The sequence below is a fragment of the Hippocampus comes genome, unplaced genomic scaffold (genome assembly GCF_001891065.2).
Source record: "Hippocampus comes isolate QL1 unplaced genomic scaffold, H_comes_QL1_v1.1 scaffold816, whole genome shotgun sequence".
Classification (NCBI taxonomy): Eukaryota; Metazoa; Chordata; class Actinopteri; order Syngnathiformes; family Syngnathidae; genus Hippocampus; species Hippocampus comes.
In genome coordinates, this window is record NW_017806216.1 from 1,908 (window position 1) to 29,570 (window position 27,663).

Genomic DNA, 27,663 nt, shown 5'->3' on the forward strand with positions numbered 1-27,663 from the left:
TCTGTGTGTGTGTGTGTGTGTGTGTGTGTGTGTGTGTGTGTGTGTGTGTGTGTGTGTGTGAGAGGAAGGGATGGCGTGATGTTTATGTATGTGTATGATGTGGCTCTTTGCAGTTACACAGTAAAAGAATTGGCTCTTCGTCCCTGACTGGTTGGCCACCCCTGGACACCTTCCTCATTCAGCAGTTAATTTAGAACTCCTTTTACACAGAACCCCTGCTTAAGAGCCATTACATTAGATTACACATATTAAATGTGCATTACTATTTACCTGTCTTTGCATTGTACAAAGAAGCTAAGGGTTCACTGTATTATTAGGAGTAATACGCACACAAGAAGTGCTAGTGCGCATACCTCTGTGGTATGTAGAACATGTGTTCTGGTTCTGGTCGTGAAAGAACACCTCCATAAACTGGCCACAGCCCGCTGAGAATCCTGAACAAAGAACTTTTGCCGCATCCGTTAGGTCCCGTGATCAACACATCCATGCCCTCGTCCACCTGACAACACACAGTCAGCAAATCAACACAACTGTTCTGTCCATCACATCATAATAATCGGACTAGACAGTAAAATAAAAAATAATAGCAAGTCAGGTGATCTGTGCTATTTGCAGAGGTGGGCATTCTGTCAGTAATGACAGATGGTCCGTCAGTGACCCGATGTTCTGACAAATGACGACTGACAAAAAAACTAAAAAAAAAAAAAAATTAAAAACTGATAGAGATGGATTTTAGTACGTTGTCATAAACGTCACGAACCAGGTCATGTACTGACAGACCCCTCAGTCTGTCAATGACAGACACCATTTCACAAATGACAGAAAGATGTCCCGTATTTTCCGCACGATAAAGCGTTTCAGAGTAAAAGGCGGACCTTCAATGAATGGCCTATTTTAAATCAGTTTTCATATATAGTGCACAACGGATTACAAGGCACATTGAATAGAAGTTCCAATAGTGGAGGTGATTGTGTGATGCGTCCACTAGATGAAGCTACGCTAAAGGGAATAGAATACATTACAATACAGATTTATTTATGTCGAGCCTTCACAACTGCTGCAGCTATAACAAAGCGTTTTACAGAACATTTAAAATACTACGTCCAAGAAATCAGATTATTGATCCATATATAAAGCGCATCGGATTTTAAAGTGCACTGTTGGCTTTTGAGAAAACGGAATGCTTTTAGGTGCGCCATATATTGCGGAAAATACGGTACTTTGATCTGAATTGGGGAGATATGCTCCATTCTGATTACAGTATCTATATTAGTCGACCCATCTTGACTCAGCATTTATATATGTATACCTTATGTAATTTTATGTAAATTTTAGCTGGGTGTGTTCAATGCACTACATGTTTGCACTGTGGTTGAGAGAGGAAAATAATTTCATCTGTGCTGTATGTTACACATAGAGCATATTTGACAAAAAAAGCTGACTTGACTGACTTGACTTGAATGCTGTTCGGTGTGTCTTATAATGCGGACAATATGGTAATTAATTAAATAAGAGATCAGAAAGCAGCTTTGAGTTCTAGAGATTTTTTACAGATAACGTTTGTGAGTTTGTATTTGTATTGGTATTTTTGGAAAATGTAGTGCTATATATCCATTTCAAACGTGGCAGTAGAGCACCAGAAGTTGTTTGCCCAACACCAACTGACAGAAAAAGAAGACAAAGATGACAACTACATTTGAGAAAAAGCATAAATTGATTGTCATGTCAACATAGTTTCGATTTCCACAAGGACGAGGAAACATTTTAATCCACCAGGACTGTACCTTTGGCAACCATGTGACAGAGGATTTTGGTTAAGAGAAGCAAAACTTTAAATTATATAAATACATATATATATATATATATATATATATATATATATATAGAGAGAATGTGTGTATCTTTGCATTTTAGGCCTTAAAATGTCAACAGTCAGCCGTCAACACGCTGTACTTAACAATTCAATTGCTTGGCAAACAAGTGTATGCTGTGTGAAATGTGTGTGTATGCTGTGTGAAATGTGTGTGTGTGTGTGTGTGTGTGTGTGTGTCAAGATCTTTACCCAGTCACTGTATGATGAAGATACACTGATAAATAGTGCACTCCATTTACCCTTTTAATTTTCATCTGTTGGACTGTAATTTTTTTTTTTTTAAATTTGGAGCATGTGTGGGGGCAGGAGGGTGACGGACTGTCAATAGACGGACTGGCGGAGCAGTGAAAGTTTTTGATGGAAGCGCAATTAAAATAACATGACAGACTGACAGAATGATAGTTTTGTTGAACTTGAATTAATGACAGACTGACGCGATGAGGGACGGGTACCCAAACCGCTGACGAATGACAGAGCAGGAAAATTTTGTAAATTGCCCACCTCTGGCTATTTAGAAACACTTTGCGAGAGAAAGGACCAAACACAGATGTCAGCCAAAGATGACAATGTTTGTCTTTTTCTTTTTCTTCTCCATTTCAATTGCTTCATGCTTGGAACTGTATTCATAACGCACGCACTGTCCGTTCCATTAAATGTGAAGGAGCTTCAGTCTGTCAGAGTAGACGTGACCTAAAACATGTTATACTGACACCTGGTGATCAACAACGATACAACTTTAAACTGAATGAGGTCGTGTTACCTGAATGTTGAGGCTGGACACAACCACGTCTCCTGTCGGGGTGATGATGGGCAGGTTTTCACATCGAATACCCTTATCCACACTGACCACCTGACCTGCAGCAGGATGACACAACAAACCAAAGCTCAGGTGTGACATCAATATTTCTTTGAACCTTCCTCTTTTCAAGGCATAAGTGAAGTTATTTTTATTCATTCATTCATGTTCCGATCCGCTTTATCCTCACAAGGGTCGCGGGTGCTGGAGCCTATCCCAGCTGTCTTTGGGCAGTCGGCGGGGGACACCCTAAACCGGCTGCCAGCCAATCGCAAGGCACACAGAGACGAACAAGCATCCGCGCTCACACTATTGTCACACCTAGGGACAATTGCAGGGGTCTCAAACTCAGGTCCTGGAGGGCCACTGTACTGCATGTTTTCCAAGTCTCCCTGTTGCAACACACCTGATTCAAATGAACAGGTTCAATGTCAGGCTTCTGCAGAGCTTGCTGATGATCTGATTTAGAGTGTTCAATCAGACTGCAATGCATGTTTTTGGAATGTGAGAGGAAACCGGAGTACCCAGAGAAAACCCACAGGAGAGCATGCAAACTCCACACAGGAAGGCCGGAGCCAGGTTCGAACCCACAACCTCTACACTGTGAGGTCGACGCGCTAACCACTCGGCCACCAGGCCGCCGAAGTTATTGTTAATTCCAGAAATTGGCAGAGGTGGGCATGTAAATAAATTTTGCCGGTCAGTCATTTGAATGTTGTCAGCAGCCATGCCATGCATTAGTCATATACAGTCTGTCATTATTACGACAGACCAAAACTGTCAGTCTGTCACTCCATCATCATTATTTTGACCTTGCTTCCATCAATGCTGAATTAGTTTGTCACCGCTATTTTAGGACCATCAAATATTCTTTGACGTTGTCGTGTCAGCGACGTCGAAAACGTACTACTTATTACGTCATACGCAGTCGCAGCAAGTACTGTATCTAGCTCGGTAATGAACTACGCCTCGTATTAATGTCCACAATAATGGCTCATCCATCATGGAACACGATGGATGGAATCTCATTGACTCAAACATTCAATAAATAAAAAATATATAACATATCGAGTGCGCCTTAGACAAACTGGAAATAATAAAAGTCCATGACATGACGTTATGCTCTCTCCAGCGATCTCTGTCTGTGCCTGACTCTTTGTTTGGCATAAATGACAAAAAAACATTAGGAATTGTTTTACAAAATATTATTGAATTGAGAAATTTCACCAAGATTTAACAGAATACCATAAACATAATGGTTAATATGCAGACTAGAGCTGCAAGCAGCGATGAGGGGCCCTCGCAGCTCAGGCCACTTTAAGGTACTAGCATGTTGGGGTCCTGAAACATTGAAAGGGTCCCATAAACCTCGAACATGGATTTTTATTTATTTTTTGGGACAGGCCTGTATGTCCTTTAGTGAGTAAGTAAAGCTCGGACAATGATGAAAAATACATTTGTTAGATGTCTTCAACCTGGACTGTAAATCATTTTGAGAGGATAGGATCATCTGGGTGAAGTAACAGCAGCTTTTCTTGTGACAGCAAATCATTACAAACACGGGTGGCCGCCTCAGTTACGCGCTCCCTGGTATTATCCTTGTTTTTGTCATTTTCCTTTGTTTTTCGCGACCCTACGCCGCTGACTGAAGAGAAGACTGACGAAGCATTCGGGAGTGTACACTGACTTTTTTCGCCAACACTGTGTTGTCTCTCGTGATATATAAAATAAAGGAGACGAGGCGTGCTGGATAGAACTCGTGGGACTCTTTACTTCCAAACTTGTACTCTGCAACCTAACAAGTGGTCACCTGTCGCGTATGCATCGAGAGCCTTGACAAGCGCCGAGTCCAGGTATGCGCAGATTGAGAAAGAGCTGTTGGCGAGTTTGTATGCATGTGAGCGTTTCCATCAGTATGTCTACGGTCAGAGGTTTGAAGTGGAAACTGATCATAAACCCTTAGTGTCCATCATGAACAAACCCTTGAATGACTGTCCGGTACGCATACAGCGTATGCTAATCAGGCTACAAAAGTACGACGTGCACATGATATACACACCAGGTAAATACATGTACGTCGCCGACACCTTGTCTCGAGCAGTAGACAAAGAAGAACATGCAGACAGTGAGAAAAGCACAAAAATACAGGCATATGTGGACATGGTCGTGTCATCTTTGCCTGTGACTGCGGACAGAACAGAACAGATACGGAAAGAGACAATCGCAGATAACACCATGAAAGAACTCAAGAGCACGATACTAAAAGGGTGGCCGGACAACAAGAAGAATTGTCCCGAGAAAATACAATATTATTGGAATTGCAGAGCATAGCTTACGGTGGTGGATGACCTTGTACTGAAAGGAAGCAAATTTGTAATTCCATCCTCACTACGCAAACAAATGCTCCAGAAGATACATGAAGGTCACCTCGGAGAAGTCAAGTGTAAACGTAGGGCGAGAGAAGTGATGTATTGGCCAAGAATCAACCAAGATATTAGCCAGACAACAGCAGCATGTGAACTGTGTCGCATCTACAGGCCAAAACAACAAGCAGAGCCGCTGATGAACCATCCAGTACCCCACAGACCTTACCACAAGGTAGGAACTGATCTGTTTGACCTTGATGGAAAGAGCTACATAGTAGTCACCGATTACTTTTCCAACTATCCGGAAGTTGGTGCTCTGCAGTCAACATCAAGCAAGGCAATCATCAGCTATCTTAAGGCAGTTTTCCCCAGACATGGTGTCCCATGTGAACTGTTTTCAGACAATGGACCTCAGTTTACCAGCCACGAGTTTGCTCACTTTGCCAAAGAATGGGGTTTCCATCACTCCACGTCAAGCCCCATGTATCCAAGGTCCAACGGCTTGGCGGAGTCCTCTGTAAAAACGATTAAAACTATGATGAAAAAATCACAAGACAGAGATAACTTTCAAAAGAATCTGCTGATATACCGGAGTGCACCTCTACAAAATGGGCTGTCACCAGCTCAAATGCTGATGGGTCGCCGCATTCGTTCCAACCTACCAGTTAGGTTGCAGAGCACAAGTTTGGCAGTAAAGAGTCCCACGAGTTCTATCCAGCACGCCTCGTCTCCTTTATTTTATATATCACGAGAGACAACACAAACACAAACAAACCCACAAGGTTTTTCATAGATAATAACTGGTGGGGCAGCTGCAGTGTACGGAGAATAGCGATGCCGCCGGAGGAGAAGTGGGAAACGAGCCGCCGTGCTAGTCAAGCCACGCCAGCGTGGATTTGGAACCCCACACCCATCGATCCATCTTGCTAATCTACCGTATTTTCACGACCATTCGGCGCACCGTATTGTTGGGCGCAGTCTCAGTAATGGGTGCTATTTCTGTATTTGACACATACACAAAACACACTGTATTATTGGGCGCAGCCAGGCATGGTAAAACATACGCCAGCTTAAACACACGGCATGCATGCAGGCACGCTAAAAACACGTTAGCTTGAAGCATTCGGGAGCATGCATTCACGCTAAAACATACCAGGTATGTTAGCTTAAAGCATGCGGTTGCAGCTAAGACATACGGACACACGCTAAAAACACGTTTTTAAAAAGGCAACGGAAGCAAAACTGAGTTCGGTTGTACTTTATTTATCCATTTTACTATGTACTCACGCGACTGGTACCTGCTCGGGGTGTGCCTTTAGCGTCCTCTTACGCGCCTACCCTTCACTCATTGGCGACTGGTACCTGCTAGGGGCGTGCCTTTAGCGTCCTCTACACACCCACCCTTCACTCATTGGCGACTGGCACCTGCTCGGGACGTGCCTTTAGCGTCCTCTTACACGCCCACCCTTCACTCATTGGCCAACTTCCGCATGCCTGTTGTCACTCACGTCCACCTTTTCTCTATATAAACAGCGTGTCGGCCAGAGGTGCTCTCAGTCCGGTTTTGGAACTCGGCGCATACATAACACGCACCGCATTATAAGGCGTCCTGTCCATTTTGGAGAAAATTTAAGACTTTTAATGGCGCCTTATAGTTGTGAAAATACGGTATGTTCCCTGCCAAACAAGATAGATGAACTTCTTCTCATAAGGAACCAACCTTTGCACGTTCCGCTGCGCTCTGCTTCACCAAAACCTGGCTCAGCAACCAAGCGGACTGCGACAAGTAGTAATAATATTAATAATAATAATAATAATACATTTATTTTGAAAGCGCTTTTCATCATACTCAAAGAAAACTTTACAAGAGCTTAAAACACAGGATAAAATTGTACACTTCAAGCCAAGCATACATGATTTACAAAAAAAACACATTTAGATGAACAAAACAATGCAAAAATGGGTAAAAGAGATTAAAAGGTGTTAAAAGCGGAACAGGTGAGTTTTAAGAGATGATTTGAAGAATTCGAGGTCAGTACAGTTGCGGATGTGTTGTGGTAGAGCGTTCCAGAGGGTGGGGGCGGCGATGGAGAAGGCTCGGTCCCACCAGGTTTTGAGCTTGGTCACGGGGATGGAGAGAAGGTTTGTGTTTGAGGAGCGGAGGTTGCGGGAAGGAGTGTACTGGTGAAGAAGGTCGGAGAGTAGGCAGGAGTCATTGGTGATTTTGAGGAGGCCTGTCTCAGTGCTGTGTTGTTTGCGGAATCCAGATTGAAATTGTTCGAAGAATTGGTTATTGTCTAAGTAGGTTTTAATTTGAGATGCGACGGCAAGTTCTATGACTTTGGACAGAAAGGGGAGGTTGGAGAAGGGTCGAAAGTTGCTCATGATGTCAGGGTTGAGTCTGTTTTTTTGGTGATGGGGGTTACAGCAGCAAGTTTGAGCGAGGAGGGGACATAGGAAAAGTTGAGGGAGGAGTTGACAATGTTCATGAAGAGATGGGAGACGGTGGGAAAGCAGTGCTTGACGAAGGAAGATGGGATGGGATCCAGTGTGCAGGTGGAGGAATTCATTGTTGAGATGATGTTGGTGAGTTCGGCTATGGAGACAGGTGTGAATTCAGAGAAAGGTGGAGTAGTTGGAGTGATGGATGCTGGTAAGAAGGGAGGGGGGGACGGGTGAAGTGGTGAGTGAACTGTAGAGGATGTCGATTTTGGATTGAAAGTAGGATAGGAATGAATTGCATTTGTCGACGGTAAAAGAGGTTGAAATATTGTCGCTGGGTTCGAGGAGTTTGTTGACAATAGGGAAGAGAGCCTTTTGGTTGTTGGAGTCGGTGTAGATAAGGTTGGAGTAGTAGGCGGAACGGCTGGAGTTGAGTGCGGTCTTGTATAACTGAAGGTGATCGTGTAGGCGAGGAGATGAACAGTTAAACCGGATTTTTTATTTAGTCTTTCGAGCTGGCATTTTCGGGTTTTAAGTTTGCGGAGTTCCGGGGTGTACCAGAGGGCTTAGCGAGTGAAGGAGACAGATTTAGTTTTGATGGGGGCGAGTTGATTGAGACAGGAGGAGAGAGTGCTGTTGTAGTAGTTGGGGTCATGGGACAGTGGAGGAGGTAATATGGACAGGTGGTTGAGGACAGAGGTAGAAAGGTCAGTTGGGGAGATGGATTTGAGGTTTCTGAATGATATGGTGCGCTTTTCCTTGGGAATGGGGGTAGGGAGGTGGAGGTCCAGAGTGATAGCCAGGTGATCGGAAATGTTGAGGTTTTGTTGAGGTTGGTGCTCGAGAGTTTTTCGATGGTGAGACCGGTAGAACTGACCAAGTCCAGAGTGTGGCCGTGGGTGTGGGTGGGGAAGTTGACATGTTGAGTGAAGTTAAGGCAGTCCAAAAGGTCAAGAAATTCAGAGGCATGTGTGCAGTTGGTGTTGTCGATGTGGAAGTTAAAGTTGCCAAGGAGCAGAGTGAAAGGTGAGATCGGTGAGAGCTGTGTGAGAAAATCGGAGAGGTCTGAGAAAAATGATGGGTTGAAATTCGGGGGACGGTAAATGACAGCAATGACCAGTGGTGAGGGACCAGGGAATTTGAAGGTGATATGTTCAAAGGACTCAGTGGGTGAGGTGGATATCGTGGCTGATTTTAAACTCTGTTTTATGGACTGAGTAACTATCAGGGAAACCAAAAGGTGGTGGAAAATGCTTCTGTATTAACGAAGAATGGTGCACTGATGTCACGGAGCTCAACACACACTGCAGCTCGGACTTGGAGTCGCTGTTTCTAAACTGTAAGCCATTCTACTCACGGCTGTTTACAGCCCACCACAAGCTAACGCGAACACAGCGCTACAAACGTTGGATGACCAATTAAACAAACTCGAGCTAAAACACCCAGAGTCACCCCTTATAATTTTGGGTGATTTTAATAGAGTACGACTTAACCATGAACATTCCAGATGTAAGCAGCACATTGATTGTTTACCAGAGAAGGCAACACTCTGGACCATTGCTAAATGACACTTAAAGATGCATACCAATATATTGCCCATGCAGAGCACTGGGCTTTTCTGATCACTGTTTAATACACTTAATCCCTACATACAGGCACAGACTCGAATGTGTAAAACAAGTTGTCAAGACTGTTAAGAGGTGGACCATTGAGGCAAAGCTGGCACTACAAGAACGCTTGGACTACATCGACTGGGGCGTCTTTGAAACTTCAACTGGCTTCAACTGGAAGAATACACAGACACTGTAACATAATACTTCAGTTTCTGTGAGGACGTGTGTACCAACACTGACCTTCTACTCCTGCAGCAATAACAAGCCATGGTTCACTGCCAAACACTTAGAAAAGAGGCCACCTTTAGAAGTGGCGATAGGGCACTGTACAAACACGCCCCAAACCAAAAGACAAAGGAAATTAACATCGCAAAGAGAAGCTATGCAGAGAGGCTGAAAAAAACAGTTTTCTGCTAGCGACTCTGCATCTGTGTGGAATGGCCTGAAAGCAGTGACAAACTACAGGACACCATCGTCCAAACAGTGAACAATACGGGACTGACTGACGATATCAACATGTTTGTCTAAAGATCAGATTTTAAAAGGACGCCTCAATATCCCACACTTGCCCATGCCCTCCAGAAACTAACTCATTCACACCCCAGACCCCATTCCCTACCCTGCTGAACAGGCCGTGAGACCGCTCTTCAAGCAGCCGAAGTTCAAGAAGGCTGCTGGGCCCGATGTGGTGTTTCCTTCCTGTCTTAAAGTCTGCGCTGACCAGCTGGCTCTTCACACAGATCTACAACAGATGCCTGGAGCTGTGTGAGGTCACATCCTGCTTCAAACGGTCCACCATTATCCCAGTCCCAAACAAATTTACAAATTTGGAACTGAACGATTATAGTCCTGTCGCGCTGACGTTTGTGGTTATGAAGTCCTTCGAACGCCTTGTGCGTGACTACCTAAAGAACATCACCGGACCCCTGCAGCACCCCCTGCAGTTTGCCTACCGAGCCAACAGGTCAGTGGATGACACAGTCAACATGGGGTTGCATTACATCCTGGAGCACCTTGAAGGCACAGTATCCTGTTTATGGACTTCAGCTCTGCATTTGACAACATCATCCCGGAACTCCTCACCTCCAAGCTCGTCCAGCTCAGTGTGTCCCCAATGATCTGCCAGTGGATCCTCAGCTTCCTGACGGGCAGGACAAAGAAGGTGAGGCTGGGAAGCACATCATATTCAACACGCACCATCAGCACTCAGGCCTCCTTAAGGATGCACCCTCTCTCCACTTGTATTCTTTGGCTTTTGACTCAGCATGACTCAGATTTGTTCTTGGTTTTGCTGTTTGGTGCTTTCTACCGTCTTTGTTACCGATTTCTTGCTTTACTGTTATATATGTTAGTTGCTCCATGTACAGCACTTTGTATGCAGCGATGGCTGTTTGAAAGTGCTCTATAAATACAGTTGAGTTGAGTTGAGAGTTGAGCCTCAATCTCCCCAGCATCAAACTCATAAAGTTCACATATGACACCACAGTCATCTGCCGCATCAAAGACAGCGATGAGTCTGCATACCTACAAGAGGTGGAGGAGCAGCTTGTGGTCTGGTGCAGCCAACACAATGATCAAGACTGTAGAGATGATTGTGGGCTTCAGTAAACTTCCTACGCCACATCTGCCAGCCCCACCCCACCCCTCCACACACACGCACACATTATCCAACTGCCCTGTGTCAATCGTTGAGACCTTCAAGTTTCTGGACATCACAGTCCCTCGAGACATGAAGTGGGAGGTTGACATTAACTCCATCCTGAAGAAGGCCCAGTGGAGGATGTACTTCCTGAGGCTGCTGAGCAAGCACGGACTCCACAGGAGGTGCTGAGACAGTTCTACACAACAGTCGTTGAATCAGTCCTGCGTTCTCCCATCACAGTGTGATTTGCGGCAGCCACAAAAAAGGACAGAATCCGACTGCACCAGACAGTTAGGACTGCGGAAAAAATCATTGGTACTGCCCTACCCACTCTTGAGGACTTGCATGCCCCAAGAACCAAGACAAGGGGACAGACAATCCTACTGGACCGCGCACACCCTGCCCAACACCTCTTCTAGCTACTCCCTTCAGGTAAGCGCGATCGAACCATGCACATAAAAACCAGCTTCTTCCCTCTCGCCATTGACTCCCTAAAGTGACTCAAATCTATCGTGGCTCTTTGCAATTTTGCACACTCCTCTGGGACATTATTGCCGCACTGATCATTGTAGATCTAGCTCTCGACATAAACAACTGTCATTGATTAATATTGATCAGACCAATACAAAATGACACTTAAAAAAAAAAAAAAAGTTAAATAAATTATTCCTAGTCTAAAATTATTAAATCCCTCAATTTAATTGAATTCAGGCGGCCCGGTAGTCCAGTGGTTAGCACGTCGACTTCACAGTGCAGAGGTACCGGGTTGAATTCCAGCTCCGACCTCCCTGTGTGGAGTTTGCATGTTCTCCCCGGGCCTGCGTGGGTTTTCTCCGGGTACTCCGGTTTCCTCCCACATTCCAAAAACATGCATGGCAGGCTGATTGAACACTCTAAATTGTCCCTAGGTGTGAATGTGAGCGTGGATGGTTGTTCATCTCTGTGTGCCCTGCGATTGGCTGGCAACTGATTTAAGGTGTCCCCTGCCTACTGCCCGAAGACAGCTGGGATAGGCTCCAGCACCCCCCGCGACCCTAGTGAGGATCAAGCAGTTCGGAAGATGAATAAATAATTGAATTCAAAACTCTTAATAATCTAGAAAGCTAGAAATAATTTATTGTCAGAAAATATACAGACACTGTTTACTAATAGGAAGGGGAGCTATCCGTTAAGCCAAGGGTGCCCAACCAGTCTATTGCGGTCGACCGGTGTTCCACGCACTGGTCCCAAGTCGGTCGCAATGAGTGTAGGGGGAACAAAACAAGAGTGTGTTCGTGTTTGTGTGTTCGTGTGCGTTTTATTATTATAATACTGTGTTTGTGTACACGACACCCAAAGCATACTGTTCAGTTTCACTTTCACAAAAAAATAAATAAAATAAAAATGCCATCTTGAACCTACGGTGGGACGTAACCTGCATCACCCGAAGTTGTTCGCAGTCAGCAGTCTGCAATTGCAGCTTGCCATCAGAGCTGTTGCCATGTTTTTTTTGTTGCTGTTTTTGTTTTTTTTAGTCTCACTCAAACTTTATTGTTATTCTCACTCAACATCTGCAATTCACTGGCAAAAAAAAAAGAATCTGGAGCATTTTAAAACGGTACACACGAGCTACCATAGTGATGTTCCTGCACTTAACACATTGCAAAAGTGCATCCCATGCACTCTACTAAGTACGGTAACGAGGCGATCATGGAAGGTTGATTCCTTGAAAAGTAGATCTTTAGTCAAAAAAGGTTGGGCACCCCTGAATTAAGGGACAACAAAATTTTACGATTCACGTACGTACAAGTTATGAGTAGGTGTACAGAAAAGCCTTTACATAAGGCAGTTTAAAATCAAGTATGAAGACATTATCTTGACAAAGTATAGAAATTTAGATTAACCTTTGTAACATGGACATGTGTACATTGTACTGTATCTCTATCTCTTTATATAATATTGTCTCAAAAGCAATGTCTTATTGTTGCACTATAACAAGACACCTGTAATGATACTGATCAAGTCAAATAATATTTATAAATTAGAATACAGTGGTACCTCTACTTACAAACGGCTCTTGATACGAAATGTTCAAGTTACGAACTGCCTCAACAGGAAAATACTGCCTCTAATTACGAAAGAAATTTCAAGTTGTGAAAGGTAAAAATACAGTATGGGCTGCTACTCGCACCTCCGAGTTTCCTGAACGCAACATACTCAAAGCTTCTCTGCCATTGGCTACTACCGAGCATCATCCTGGCATCCCTTTGGCTACAAGGGACCTCTACGGTATGTGTCTCTATGTGAAGATAGATAAATCGACTAGATATATCTGTGTCTATGCAACGTCCTCGTCATTCGCCCCTTGAGCCATAAGGCATTCCGATAGTTTTACGTAAATGTCAATCACCAAGAAAAACTGTTCACCAGTCGGGCGATCACTCACTCTGCTCATGTTTGCCTTGAACATTTTCAAAGGACTGTTGAAAGCAGACAAAAACAAACATCCTTGGATTGGTTTGTGACAAAACGCCAGGCAACTCTATTCTTTGTTTATCACATTGTGCACAACTCTCATTTATTGTGCAAGAATCTAATTGCAACATTTATTTGTTACATATTTTGATGCATTTTTGTGCTTAAGAAAACATTTATGTCTGAATTTTGCAAGGGCTTGGAATGGATTAGGGCAGGGGTCCCTAACCGCCGGTCCGCGGACCGTTACCGGTCCACAGGGCATTTGGTACCGGGCCGCACAGACAGAACTTGCCTTAATTCCGTTTTATTTATTTTGGAATACGAAAGATGTTTTATTTTGAAAAATTACCGGATTCTCCGTTACAACCGTCTGCGTCACGCTTGACACACGTCAAGCCACGCTTCTCAGTCACGTGATCGATTACGCTAAAAACAAAACGCCGGAGCTCACAAAATGAGTAAAAAAACTGCTGGAGATCGCAAATGACAGCGGGCCTTAAAAGTACGTTCGAGACAACTGGATTAAAGTTATGGCTGAATACTCTGAGATGGCCACAATAGCGCTGTTGCTATTTCCGACATCCTACCTGTGTGAGGCGGGGGTTTTCTGCAGCAACGGCGACTAAAACAAAATTACGAAGTAGACTGGACATAAACCACACACTTGAGGTGTCATTGTCTTCTATTACCCCGAGATGGGACCGTCTGGTTGCAGAAAATCAAGCGCGGTGCTGTGGTGAGTCGTCATTTTCATGCACTTTGAATTTGCGTTGTATCGTATTTTAAAGACATTAAACATTACCATTGCGATCAGAGTGTTGTGGCCAGATTAGACGCTACTTGTGTTTATTATTATATTTCGAAAACACCACAGTTTTCATGCAGCTCATACCATATTATTTTGTTGTATTATTTTCGCCACACCTTAAATGCCGGTCCCTGAAAATATTGTCTGATATAAACCGAGTCGTGGGGTAAAAAAGGTTGGGGACCCCTGGATTAGGGCATTCACATGGAAAATGTATTTCTACTGGCAAATGTTCCAGTTAAGAAATTTCTTCCAGAACCAATTGATTTCGAAGTCGAGGTACCCCTGTGTTATATGTCCAGTAGCTATTTAGAATTATTTGTATAATTGTACTATTCATATATCATCATAATTATCTATCTATTTAGAAAATGTTGTATCATGAAGTAATCATAGTTTGTTGTTGTTGTTGTTGTTTTTTTTTTAATGATTACTGTACTCAATAATATGAAATGTAGGATCTTATGTAAGGGGAAGGATACATTTATTTTTCTTTCTACCCCCATTCGAGCACGTGATGGTGTTCTTTGCCTTTGCTATATTTGTATATATACTTATATATATATTGTTCTTTTCATTTTCTTCCTAGATTGACTGATAGGAAAAAAATATATATTTTTATTTCCATTGTAATTTGAATCTTACTTTACATACCTCTTTGAAATAAAGACAATCAAAAAATGATGCAGAATTCTGAAGTGAATTAAAAAGGGCGGATTTGCTGTTAAAATAAAAAGCATTGCTTTTCCTGGTCACCTAACATCTGAGGATGAAACACCCACAGTTTAAAGACAAATGGATAAAATCTCGAGGGTTATTTTAAATTGTGATCTCTAATGAGTTTAAAATGGGCCAAAATGTAAAAAAAATTAAAAACGGCAGACTTCCTGTTAGGTTTGGCATATGGCTCCAAGAGACTTTTTTGTAGGTCTTGGGTTGTTACATTTGCCCGGTGCAACCCTGGGTAGTCATTTTACAATTACACTTTTTGGAGGCCTGTGTGGTGACAATAGCACTGTTCCTTACAACCTCTTCCATCCTGGTTTGACAACGTGGGCCGAGGAGGGCCTTGACGTCAATGTCATTTTCTTGGCCAACAGATGCGGGTGTTTCCTCAAGGGACCCTTGATGATTGGGCTGAACTTTGGCACTTCGGTGTCATAGGTCTGTATGTAAACATTATTTCAGCACTAAAACTCCCCCTCCTGATAAACACAGGATTGATTTAATCCGTTTTTTCTGACTATATTCCGGACATATTAATGATGCCCATTATTCATGGGCAGGGACTCCTTTCTTCAAAATCAGCCAGAAGGAAGGAGGCAAGTATTCTGATAGTTTCCTGGCTTGCTTTGTCACATTCTATTCAACTAGTGTCCGAAAAACGGTGGCCAATTGTCTCCAAAATTCATATGCGCATCATTTCAAACCATCTCCAAGGGGAGTAAAGGAAGCGATTTTTGTTAAAAAATTTTCACCCTCTCTGAACCGTGAAGGAGGTATCAGATTTAACCTGTCTCCTATTTACAATAACTTGTTGACCACCAAGGGACATAGACATGCTGATCAGGCTAACTGAAAGTAGCTATTCAGCCCTAGCCCAAACAATAGGCCTAATCAAGACCCAACGATAGGGAATTTAGAAATCAATGGGCCTCTTCACCATAGGGGCGTGACTAACCATCCCCACCCAGTCCTCAAATAGGCCACGCTCAGCTTTTTAGCGCAGAGCAATTTCCCGGAGTCTTCACGGAGACTTCAGAGTTGTCTACTGCTGACGAAGCTTGTGTGAGAGAAGCGAAACGTCCTTTTTTGTTTTTGTTTTTTACCCACAGGTAAAGATGACGACTGACGGAACCCTTTCTATATCTCTAGTTATATAAAGCTATCTCTACCTCGCTTCTCCAGATGGTTACAGACTCTGTGGCCCGCTTGGTCTCTCTCTGAGGAGCGCTGGTAGATTCCTTCTTTGACGTCCTCAAAGACATCCAACATCTCTGAGACACGAGCAGTGTAGCCAGCCAGCTCTGTGACCTAGACACGAAGATCCAGGTGTTAGCAAGCTCATTTTTAAATGTCGTTGGTGTGGCTCGAAAGGCCGAAGGTCGAGAACCTCCTTGTAGGAGCTCATAATCCTTTCCACGGCATCAGCCCCAGCATTAAGCAAGTTTCTGGCAGTGGTGAAAGCTTGCGTCCTTTCACTCACGAGCTCCTCCTCCTTCATCACCATGGCTGCTTGCTTCACCTCATCAGAGTCTGATAGCATGACAGGGTTAGAAGTGGCGCAGCCTAACCAACAGCCAAGGTACGTTCACACTTGTGCTTACCATGTTCGGCGTATCCAGTGGCAGTGACGATGGGTACGGCGACCATGAGTAGGCCTGAGGCGCTCCACATGTACTTCATTAGGAACTGTTCCAGCATGACATACCACAGACGCTTGACCAGGATGTGGTGGATCTGATGGGACAATGCCTTGTAGCTCTTCTGCAGCTGGGCCATCTCTAACTACAAATCAAAAATCAGCACACATGAGTGGCACGCGTGAAGAGGGTTCTGTCTAGAATAGGGCAATTATGACCTGGTGTCCTCCATAGAAGGCAATCTCTTCAGAGTTGGCAATGATGCGTGAGTGCATGTGCCTCAGGTCACCCTTGCGCCGCGCTTCCTCAGCGACCAGCTTCCCAAAGTGAGGTGAACACGAGCGCAGCACTTTGGCTGTGAGTACCACTACAAGGCCAGCAATAACTGAGGGCCAGGTGGTATTGGCTCCTGCACGAGAGACAACCGCAGTGTCCGTCACTGCTTCTGCTTCCACAAAACAACAACACCCATGGCAGCAGCCCACCTTTGGAGTGAGCGGTGCGCAGAAGTGTGTAGCCAGTGACGGCCACGTCCAGAATGGGCTTGGTCAGGTTGGAGTAAAGGTGGGCCACCGAGGCGCAGAACATGACGATGTCTTCCGTCAGAGACTGGTCCGGATTCGACAGTCGGGCGTCCATGTTGCTGACTCGGTAGTACGTCTTGACACACAGCACAGACCAGATGATGTGACATCGTCCTGCCCCTTCGTAATTTGTGACCAGCAAGATGCTACCTGGTTGCTAAAGTAAAGTTGGTATGCGTGGTTGACCAGCCGACTCCGGAAGCGAAGGGTCAGTTGACCTTCCAGGAACCTGATGGCGCTGTTGATGAAAGTTGCAGGAACAGCTACAAGGAGCCACTTGAGGAGCTGCAATAAGAAGGCATGCGGGTCCTTCTTCACGATGCTTTTGACGATTATGCCTGCACATAGTGGCAAAGGGTGGGGCTAAATTAAATCATCAGTGTCTTGTTAGGATTGAATGAAGCTACGCTTCCTATACACAGAGGATGTTTATGGCTCAACTACGCTAGCACACACTGACCATCCAGAGTGGCGACATAGATGGACAAGAAGGTTCTGGATATGAGAGTGAGCGAATGCAGGACGAGCACAGCCACCTCAGGACACAGTAACCGTGGAAATAACAACTTCAATAGCCGAGCAAGTCGCACAATGAACTCCCTGTTCATTGATGGAGATCTACACACACACACACACACACACACACACACACACACACACACACACACACACACACACACACACACACACACGTGTACACACACAAAAAAAATGAGGTTAATGAAGGATTGAAATCAGAATCAGCATCAGATTTATTGGCCAGTATGCAAGAACCACACAAGGAATTTATTTCCCAGTTACACCCCATTCAGAGGAAGATAAACAAAACGGCAAATACCAACATGGGGGAGACAGAACGAGAAGCCTGGCGGGTCGCTGTTCAGCGCCCCGAAATCTTAGGTGTGTCAGGAAAACAGTCGGGACGAGGAGGGAAAAAAAAAACAACATACTCCAACCATTCTCCTTAAATGGAAGGATGGTTTGAATCAGAGAAAAAAACCTCAGCACATGTAGAGTACATTTAAAAAGACACTACAACAATTCTCGAGACTTAACATGTCATGAACAGGGTGGGCAGGGGGGCGGGGGGAGCGTCACAATATGTGAAACGGACAGAACACAATAGATGTGCTCAAGTCTCTACAGTTGTGCTGTCGGGGAGGGGTGGAGTGAATAGGAATCCAACAAAGATGTTGACATTGCGCGTGCAGCTGCAAGGCCAAGCAAGACATTAGCCCTGTTCACACGGCACGCATTTGGTCCGACGCTGCACCGAAATATTTTGTTGCAATATATTTTATACCGGAGCAAATTTTGTGGAGCGGTCACACGTGCAAAGCCGCTGAGCGTGACAGCTCCGGCGCAGCGTCGGAGAAGCTCCACTTGCGGTCACACGTGCAGTTTCTGCTGCGGACCAAAACGACAGGAATGCGAAAGTAAAAAGGGTTCGGGTCGGGCTTCTCTCTCGCGGACTTTTATTTATTTTTCTTTTAATAAATATTATGGAGGACACTATTCTGTCCTTGTTCAGAATAGATCCACTTGTCGGCAGTTGTGGAATAAAGACGTGTTTACAGTCAATCGTGTGTGCTCCTTATGACTGCCACAATATGTTTTAAAAAATATATACTAAAACAATGTGCGGATACTAAACTAAGGAATACTTGTTTTAAAACAAACAATTTGGATAAAACAGAGAATGCGCTGTAATTTAATTGCTATTTAACTGCTAAACAGGAGCGCGGCCGGCCAGACCAGTGCGCACGTATGTTAATTCCGTTTAAACAATCCTATAGAAATAATTTCAGATATCTTTACCTATTTATTTCACTTGAATTATTCTATTTAAAGCCTAGTAAGCCGCAGGATTTCTCTGCGTAATCAAGCAAATGCACATCGAGATTTCTCTTTGTCTGGCCTCTTATTCTGTATTTCAGCGTTATTTCGTTGTGCAAATGCATTGATCATGTTCATAAAAATATGTAGATTATTTTCACCGTAAGAAATCTTGTGTTTTTTTTCTCCCAAAAATACTCACAAATAAAATATGAAATGTCGGGTTTGCTTCGGGCTCGGGCCTGCAAATCGGGCTCGGCTGACGTCACTGCTTTCTCGATTCTCTTCTTGATCGTGAGCGCTGTCTTCACCGCTTAAATTGCCGACACTTTTACCGGGAACGGGGATGCACGGCCGGGCTTCGTCTGTGTCGCTGGCCCCCTCGTCACTGTCGACCGGGCTCGGATTCCGTGCATCTGGTAGCGAGCGTAGCGAGGCCACTCCCGCGCAAGCGAGCATTTGCTCTGGAGCAAATTTAATCCAGCTGCGTTCACACGTGCACATTTGTTTCGGCGTAGCGTCGCAAACGAGCATTTGCTCTGGAACAAATTTTTAAACCACCTCCCTGAGGTGGATCAAATTTGGTCCGGTATAAGCTCTTTAGTGGAGCTACGACGGAGCAAATGTGCACGTGTGAATGCTCGACTGGATCTGTTTCGGCGCTGCGTCGGTCCAAACGTTGCCGTGTGAACGGGGCTATAATCAGTCACAGGCTCGGGTAGTGTAGGGGGAATGATATCAGGATCCTCGTGTCCGTGTTTTCCCATCCAGGAGAAAGTCCAGAAAACAATTGTATTGGGAACAGGCCGTCTACAATTTCTAACAGCCTTGAACATCTTTTAGCATGTGACTCTACGTGGCTTCAATCTGCCTAATTCTTGATCAATCAATTTTCCAGGTCGCTTCAATTACCGTCTGTCTTTTCCGTTTTGTGAATCAATGCCAACACCGCATATGCTTTGAAATTGAGTTCGGTCAACACATGACTGAGTGTTGATCAGCCGCCCGACACCTTCTTGTAGGCCGTCAGCTTATTCCATTCCATTGAAGCGGCTCCCGCCAGCCATCGATCAGTAAACTTCTAACAGTGAAATGCAGGATACCTGGTATCAAAAGGTCAATATTCTCTACGGACGTTTTTTTACTTTTCACGGGGGAGTCCGGTAACACTTAATTGTGAAAAATGAGTGATTACTGTGTGTGTGTGTGTGTGTGTGTGTGTGTGTGTCTGTGTGTGTGTGTGTATATATTTAAATACACACATATACAAACACACACACACACACACACACACACACACACACACACACACACACACACACACACACACAGTAATGTCGGCGCACAAGAGACATTCATGGACATCCATGCTGGCACTGTCACAAAAAATGTTTGCCAGTGTATCCGGGCTTTGTGCCAATAGCTGGATGTGACTAGAATTAGGACAACTACACGAAGGGCTGGTCTGAGTATTTCAGAAACTGCTGATCTACTGGGATTTTCACACACAACCATCTCTAGGGTTTACAGAGAATGGTCCGAAAAAGTAAAAATATCCAGTGAGCGGCAGTTCTGTGGGCGTAAATGCCTTGCTGATGCCATAGGTCAGAGGAGAATGGTCAGACTGGTTCGAGCTGATAGAAAGGCTACAGTGACTCAAATAACCACCCGTTACAACCAAGGTATGCAGAAGAGCATCTCTGAACGCACAGTTTGTTGAACTTTGAGGCAGATGGGCTACAGCAGCAGAAGACCACGCCGGGTGCCAATCCTTTCAGCTAAGAACAGGAAACTTAGGCTACAATTTGCACAAGCTCATCGAAATTGGACAATAGTCTCTAGAAATTGGTCTTGGCCATTGTAGAGAGGTTGGGGTTTGTTTGATTAGAGTGTGCACAGGTGTGTTTTATGCAGGTGACGGGTTTGAACAGGTGAAGTTAATACAGGTAATGAATGGAGAACAGGAGGGCTTCTTAAAGAACTAACAGGTCTGTGGGAGCCTAAATTCTCACCGGTTGATAGGCAATCAAATACTTGTGTTATGCAATAAAATGCAAATTAATAAATTCAAAATCATCGACTGTGATTTTCTGGATTTTTGTTTTTGATTCTGTCCCTCATAGTTGAAGAGTGCCTTTGATATGAATTACAGACCTCCACCTGCTTGTACGTGGGAAAACTTCAAAAATCAGCAGTGTATCAAATACAGTACTTGTTCTTCCCACTGTATGCTTGTCGGGCGTACCGCTGGCTGCTTTAGAAAGTAGCCATGTGTTTAGTTGGGGGTGGCTCCTCAATATGCTATTTAGAAGATTGAGGACCCAATCGTTTTCTTGGATTTGGCGGAGCTGGTTCTCGAAAGCAGAAATGAGCAGGAATGTTTAGAGATGGGTGAATGGAGAGGAAGACACACTGTGGGTTTTTTTGTGAGGAATTAGCATTTCAACATCACTAAAAAATAAAAAATAAATTGATTTTGCATGATATACACCCTTTAATAATAGTGTAACGCATTTACAGTAAAATGAGGCAAATGTAACATGAAATGCACACCTGTTGTCGCTCCCCTTCAGTTTGTCCACATTTGCAGTGGTGGAGTCATTCACCGTGCCAACAGGAAGTTTAGCCCCGCCCTGGAGAATAACCATACGCAAATGAACTAATGTGTGTGAGTGTGACTGCACACACATGTCTGTGTCTCACCTGGTTCCGCCTACGGACATACGGCAACAGCTTTTTGATGGCGTAGGCTGTTAGCAGAGCCACCGCCAGGCGTCGGGGTCGCAAACGCCGCCTCGCCTGAGCGAGCAGCTTCTGATAGGTCAGCTGCATGTTGGTGGACAGCCGCCTTCCACCAATGAGAAGACAGTTTACTGCAGCGGGCTATCGGGGGACTTTGCAGTCAGCAAAGAGAAGACCACAACGTCATGACACCTTCATGAGAGTCAAATGATAACAAGGTCATTTTTGTTTACAAGTTTGGTCAGTGCTGAGAAATGTCCATTCCTGCTTGATGTCATGAAGACCATAAAACTCAAAATGCATCCCATCAAATTGCCCCTTATTCTTTTTACAGCAACCATGGAATATATTTGCATGGTGTATGGGTGTCGCTGTGATAGTTTTTGAACACATGATCAGGACTTCTCAGCCATATTGATGGTTTCATATTGATAAGATTTCCTTTTCAAATGATTCTCAAAACCGCTCATTTAAATAAACATTGAGTGGCTAAAACTTTTTTTCTAATCCAGCACAGTATTTTTATTCAGTACAGTATTAAAAGTTTTAGCACAACAGAGTCACATTAAACCTTTCCAAACTGTTTTTCAACGTAAATCTTTATACAATGTATAAGTTATAAGCAATGCATTTAAATCGTTTAGTACAGTTTTATTATCTTCTTCTATTTAGTCACAGTTTTGATGTTCCAGTATAATGTATAATGTTCCAGCGGATTTGTCATGTTTTGTGATGGTGCGTGATGGTAGAGGACCAAAAAAGTAGGGAGGCAGGAGAAGCAGAGTGTTCTGAACAAAATATATTGACAAAAACACTAACAAGGGAATACTGGAAAAACGAAGTCCTGGAAAACCCCAATTTCATAAAATAACAACAACAACAACAAAAAACCATGACAGTAGTACACGATCCTACGCCGAGTGGTCTGCTTGGCAGTCCTTTTAAAAGAAAAGAGCTAATGACATGATGACCAACAGTTGTGACGCTGGAGAAGAAGCCCTCCAATGCCACCTGTTGGTCACAAATTGAACAGAAACATGACATGTACTTTTTTTTTTTTAATCCAGTAGTCCACTTGTTATGTACTGTTCAGTTTTGTTGAACAAGCAAGTACTGTACTTTTATTTAACTTTTTCAAAGCATTACTTCAGAAATTTTTTTTTTTTTACTTAAATGTAATATAATTTATTTAGATCGCGACGTAAATACAGTTTTTTATTTTCTTGTATTTAAGTGCAGTGTTGATATTCAACCTCACTTTTTAGATTTAAAGCCAACACCCTAAACATCTGGCCTCTAGTTGACCTCTACATGTCCATATCGCGTCAGATGGTCAAGGATAATTTTTCTACATCCATGTGACCACCAAAATAGGTTGACATATGGACGTAAAACCATGGCCTTAATATGGACATTGATATAAGGTTCCATATTCATGATGTAAGTACATTTACACATGCTTTTTTTCATGTTTTCATTGTATAAAATTATTCTAAATAAAAACAATTCCATGACTTAGCTTTTTATTGTTTTCATATAATTTTTTTGACTCAAGGTCTAAAGTTTCAACCAGGATCTTTGACAGAAGTGGAAATGTAATCTACCTGAGAATGTAGCTCCACCCTCTACCATTTAAGTGCAATTGCTGAGCGGTATTGGGTCTTACTGCTGCTGACCTGCTCATGCTCAGTCGGACTTAATGCAGCTGTTATTGTATTATTTTCTTATGAAATAGAGCCTACGTGTACTTTTCATTACGATGGTATATTGTGATTGGCCAAAAGCTTTATCATTGCCTTAATGTGTGTTTTTACCACTTTTGTAGTATAGGCTTAATTACTATTGTTTCAAGTACTGTACATCCATTTCCGATAAATGCGTGGATGGCTGGATGAATGAACTCACAAAATAGTATTTGGCCAAGCGTGATGTGTGTTCCAAGTCTCAGAAATTCATTCATTGCTCAGCCTGTGTGCAAAAGTTTCTTGAGTTTCAGGCATGTTTATTCCCTAGAAATCAGCCTTGTTTTCTTGGCAAAGAGGGCATTGCCATGGCAAAGGCGTGTTGTGAAAATTCTCAAACTTCGTGTTTTAACATCATGGAGGTCTATGTACTCTTCTGAGCAAATATGAGGTGTACCTGTTTAACCTGCTAGGAGAAAAAATATCAAAGTACAAAACATATATTTCCTTGAGCCGGGGGGGGGGGGGCAGTGCCACTACCATGAAAATTAAGTTTCTAGATGTCTTCAGCATCAAACGTGTGAATTTCGAAGAAGAGAGGATCATCAGTGCGAAGTTACCGCAGCTTTTATTGTCACGGTGAATCATCAGACATTTCTAGTCATCACGAAGTGGAGCTACAAATATAACAGAATATTATGAAATCGATGTCTTCTGGATGTGTTTATTTATATATGCAAGAGCATTAAGCATTTCCTGCTTTGTGGCAAAAGAAATATTAAACACAAATTTTGATGCCCCCATCATATATTACTTCAAAAATGAATTTCTTTCCCCGTTGTTGTCGTAGATGATATAGCCAAAATATGAAGTCATTTGGCCTCTAAGGACAGGGGTTGGCAGCCCAAAATGTAAGAAAGAGCCATATTGGTCCAAAAAAAAAAAAATGTCTGTGGCCGCAAAAAAAAAAAAAAAAGCCTTATATAAGCCTTGTTATGAAGGCAATACATGTATGTATCAATAGAAGCAATATTACCCTACAATCTGACTAAGTTGGCTACAGATACACAATGAGCCTTCATGATTAAAAGGTTTTTTTTCTCCGTGCAGTGCATCTGGAGAGCAGGGGTGCACAACCTTTTTTGACCAAAGATATACTTTTCAATCAACCAACCTCCCGCAATCGACCCATTACCGCACACGCACACACTTACACATGCATGCAATAATAAGCAACAGCCAGAACCGGCACTAAGATGAACGAAGTATGATGGGTCACACTTTGCAGCGTGTTAACTATCGTAGCTCACGTGTACTGTTTAAAAATGCTTCTCTCGGCCCTCCAGATTCCAATTCTTTGCCAGTACCCTCAGCGAATTGTACATTAAATGCAGGTTTGTTTTTTTTACAACAGCCATCAGCCTTGCATCCTTCCCTGCTAATAGAAACGTGTCTCGCAGGCTATGACGCAAATCTTCATTGACAGAAATTTTGAAATTCAATATTTATTTGACACATTTTTTACAGCATTGGAAAACGTTAAGAATGTACGTGTCATGTTCGTCCTCTTACCGAAACCATATTCAAACAAAAAATATATTTCCCTCCCCCATCTTTTTCAATTTTCAAACGTTTTTGAAAAAGCTCCAGGGAGCCACTAGGCTGGCGCTTAAGAGCCGCATGCGGCTCTTTAGCCGCGGGTTGCCGACCCCCGCTCTAGGACAAGGGTGCAAAAGTATGACCCGTGTAATTGTGCAAAAATGGGCAAAAATTGGACATTCAAAAATTCAGAGCTCACTTCCTGTTTATTTTAGACTATGGCTGCAATGGAATTTTTTGTATGTCTCAGGGTGCTACATGTGCTTGAACCGGTTGCCAGCCAATCGCAGATCACACAGAGACGAACAACATCATAGTATCATAATCATAATAATTTCTACAAAACAATAGGGGCCTCACAGTGGTCACTGCTCAGGCCTGAATAATGCTAATAATTTATACTAAAACAATAGGGACCTTGCAGCACTTGCTGTTCAGGCCCTAATAAGGATTTGTTAGCATTATTAAGTTAAGAAATGTGCTGATGATGCCATGAATGTCATACTTACTGTAAAACAATTTCTTGTAGATACGCTGTCTTTTTGAGTACAGTATGTCAGATTTTAATTATTGCTAAGAATTTTTTTTAACTCAACATTGGAGACAAGCACACACATTTAAGTCTCAAAAAACAAACTGATCCATAATAATAAAGCATTCTGAGTACTGTACATTTTTAATCTATGTGTACTATAGCCGCAATTTACAGAGCAAGAGGTGCTTTGTACGCCGTACCAACAATGACGGGGAAAGACCTGTGCACAGGTCCAACAGTCTATTACATTTATGCTGACTAGCTCTTTAGCCAAATGCTGAGTACTCATAGAGGTGACCAGCGCACAAGGTATTGTATTTTTCAAAGAACAAATGTGGGAAATAGAGCATAACATTACTTTGCAGCTCCAAACAAAGAGGTATTTCATCTGACACACCCCTGTGGAACAGCATTACCGCAATAATCAATATAGCTCCAGCTCTGTACTTACTTGAACCATGGTCACTGATCTATATTCCACAGCACCAGACTCTTTAAAGCGATCAAGGACATCTGTACAATTGCACACCGAAACCCTTTCTACAAATACTACTAATGGTCACTTTAAAATGGTGCAATGATTATCTGCACCAACTGCACAAATGTTATAGTATTGTATTCTACCACTGATCACTTTAGCTCTGCTTGATACTTTGCACATTGTCTCACAGCTGTCACTGGGTGGTACTATCGCACAATGGTACCCTTACATTACGGAATGTCTTTCCATACTTATTTGTCATGTCCTTGTTTATCATAGTTGCTTGTTATTGATGATACTAGTGTAGCCTGTACAACCGGAGACAAATTCCTTGTGTGTTCTACATACTTGGCCAATAAAGATGATTCTGATTCTGACATCTTCCTCCGTGCGCGTTCACGTTGACGGGCATCCAAATGAACCAATGAACCAATAAGGTAGGACTTCAGCCCGCCGATATCCTTCTCACTTGACTGCTCGAAATGGCCCTGCATTGCACCCAGCACTCACTTCGAAGTTAAAGACTACAGATTAACTACGTGCCAAAGGACAAATCTGTTTTTGTGAGGTGTTTTGGGGAAAAAAAAAATCACGTGTCCGTACAGCAAGACCAAGAGCACTAGTGACTCATAGTAACAACTTCTTTGATAACAAGTTGTCATTTCTACAGGTCAAAATATTTTTCCCCCACAAATACACGTTGTGCTAAAGCGACACAATTATTTTCCACACCTACAAGTTGTATTTGGTACAACTAGAACAATTGTTTTAAATATAATACATACAATATTTTTGATAAAATATCAATATTATGTAAAATATTGTCTACATCGACAAGTTATTTTTGCTACAAGTGCAAATGTATTACATTTCCATTTTACAAGTTACTTTTTAGTTTTTTTTAGATCCATAATTACATAGAAGCAACATTGTTTCGACGGCAGCTTGTTCAGTGGATCCGTCATGTTTGCTGAACATATGGGCCCACTACACTACAGTATGTTTGTCGGTCATTATGTTGGTACTTTGATGGCTAACTACTGTTCTTTAGGTAGTACATGTAAATAGTTTGAGCGCTGTCTTCAAACACTAAGCTCTGGAATAAAACAACGCTTCGACTTTCAACATGGCGGTGACTGGCGACACGGTGAAACTACTTTGAGGTCAACATTCACACTTGTGTAACAGACGTGTTGTTATTGAAGAATGACGACGACAATCATCAGCTGACGATGCGATCGAGAAAGTGCTTTTGCGTCAAAGTTCACTTACGGTAAAAGCTCCTATCTTCCTGGTTCCTTGTTTGTCTTCTTGCATCCTAAACACAACGAGGAAATCCTGTCTTAATGGCCTTTAAATAAAACCAACTCAATTGTTGTTGTTGTTGAGGAATCACCATTAGCTTGAGCTGAGAGCGCAGGGGCCGGTTCCCAACACGCATCGAGTTGCTGCAGCTACGTTTCGATCAAGTACGAACTTGTAGAAATGTTGTTTTCCAACGAACAGTTCCGTCAGCGGCACCTATGTGCTGGTTCCGCGGCAAAGAGCTCGAGTTGTTTCGGAAAAAGTCGGGCGGAGATCCTAAAGCCAACTGAAGAGTAACTCTGGAGTAATCTGAACATGTAATAGCTCCCGGTTTCCGGTTCTGTCCCCTTCATCTGATCCTTTGCACACACGCACGAAGCACATCTAAAAGTGTGAATTACAATGAAAATATTCGCAACACTCCCTGAAGCCGATCGACCATTTCACATGACGTCAATGGCACCACAAAGTGAGGTTTACCTTTGGGGGCGGGTTCGTCTCGACAGCGGACCACATGCGTCCATTCTTGCTGCACCCTT

General features: G+C 43.2%; 1 protein-coding gene across 7 annotated transcripts; it reads right to left on the reverse strand.

The window, feature by feature from the left end:
• Positions 1-321: 321 nt before the first annotated feature.
• Positions 322-27,663, reverse strand: LOC109506899 (ATP-binding cassette sub-family D member 1-like). Of its 7 annotated transcripts, none has more exons than XM_019855918.1 (13): positions 27,216-27,594; positions 27,092-27,137; positions 21,484-21,628; positions 21,334-21,413; positions 17,405-17,562; positions 17,095-17,282; positions 16,846-17,020; positions 16,579-16,769; positions 16,325-16,505; positions 16,111-16,253; positions 15,893-16,031; positions 2,634-2,728; positions 322-499 (listed from the first exon to the last, which is right to left on the reverse strand). In XM_019855918.1, the coding sequence occupies exons 3-13, from the start codon at positions 21,610-21,612 to the stop codon at positions 341-343; spliced, it is 1,638 nt and encodes a 545-aa protein (XP_019711477.1). In that variant the 5' UTR covers positions 21,613-21,628; positions 27,092-27,137; positions 27,216-27,594; the 3' UTR covers positions 322-340. The 7 variants fall into 7 exon arrangements, with proteins under 7 accessions (XP_019711477.1, XP_019711474.1, XP_019711472.1 ...); XM_019855915.1 differs by having other exon boundaries at positions 21,484-21,674; XM_019855913.1 differs by having other exon boundaries at positions 21,484-21,714.

Bases quoted from the DNA above. Each gene is read 5' to 3' on its own strand.
- LOC109506899 (XM_019855912.1), bottom strand. From the start codon at position 27,648: ATGGACGCATGTGGTCCGCTGTCGAGACGAACCCGCCCCCAAAG. The intron at 17,563-21,333 runs GTGTGCATTTCA...GTGTGTGTGTAG, and splicing joins CTGAAGGGGAGCGACAACAG to ATCTCCATCAATGAACAGGG. The intron at 17,283-17,404 runs GTCAGTGTGTGC...CACTATGTGCAG, and splicing joins CTATGTCGCCACTCTGGATG to GCATAATCGTCAAAAGCATC.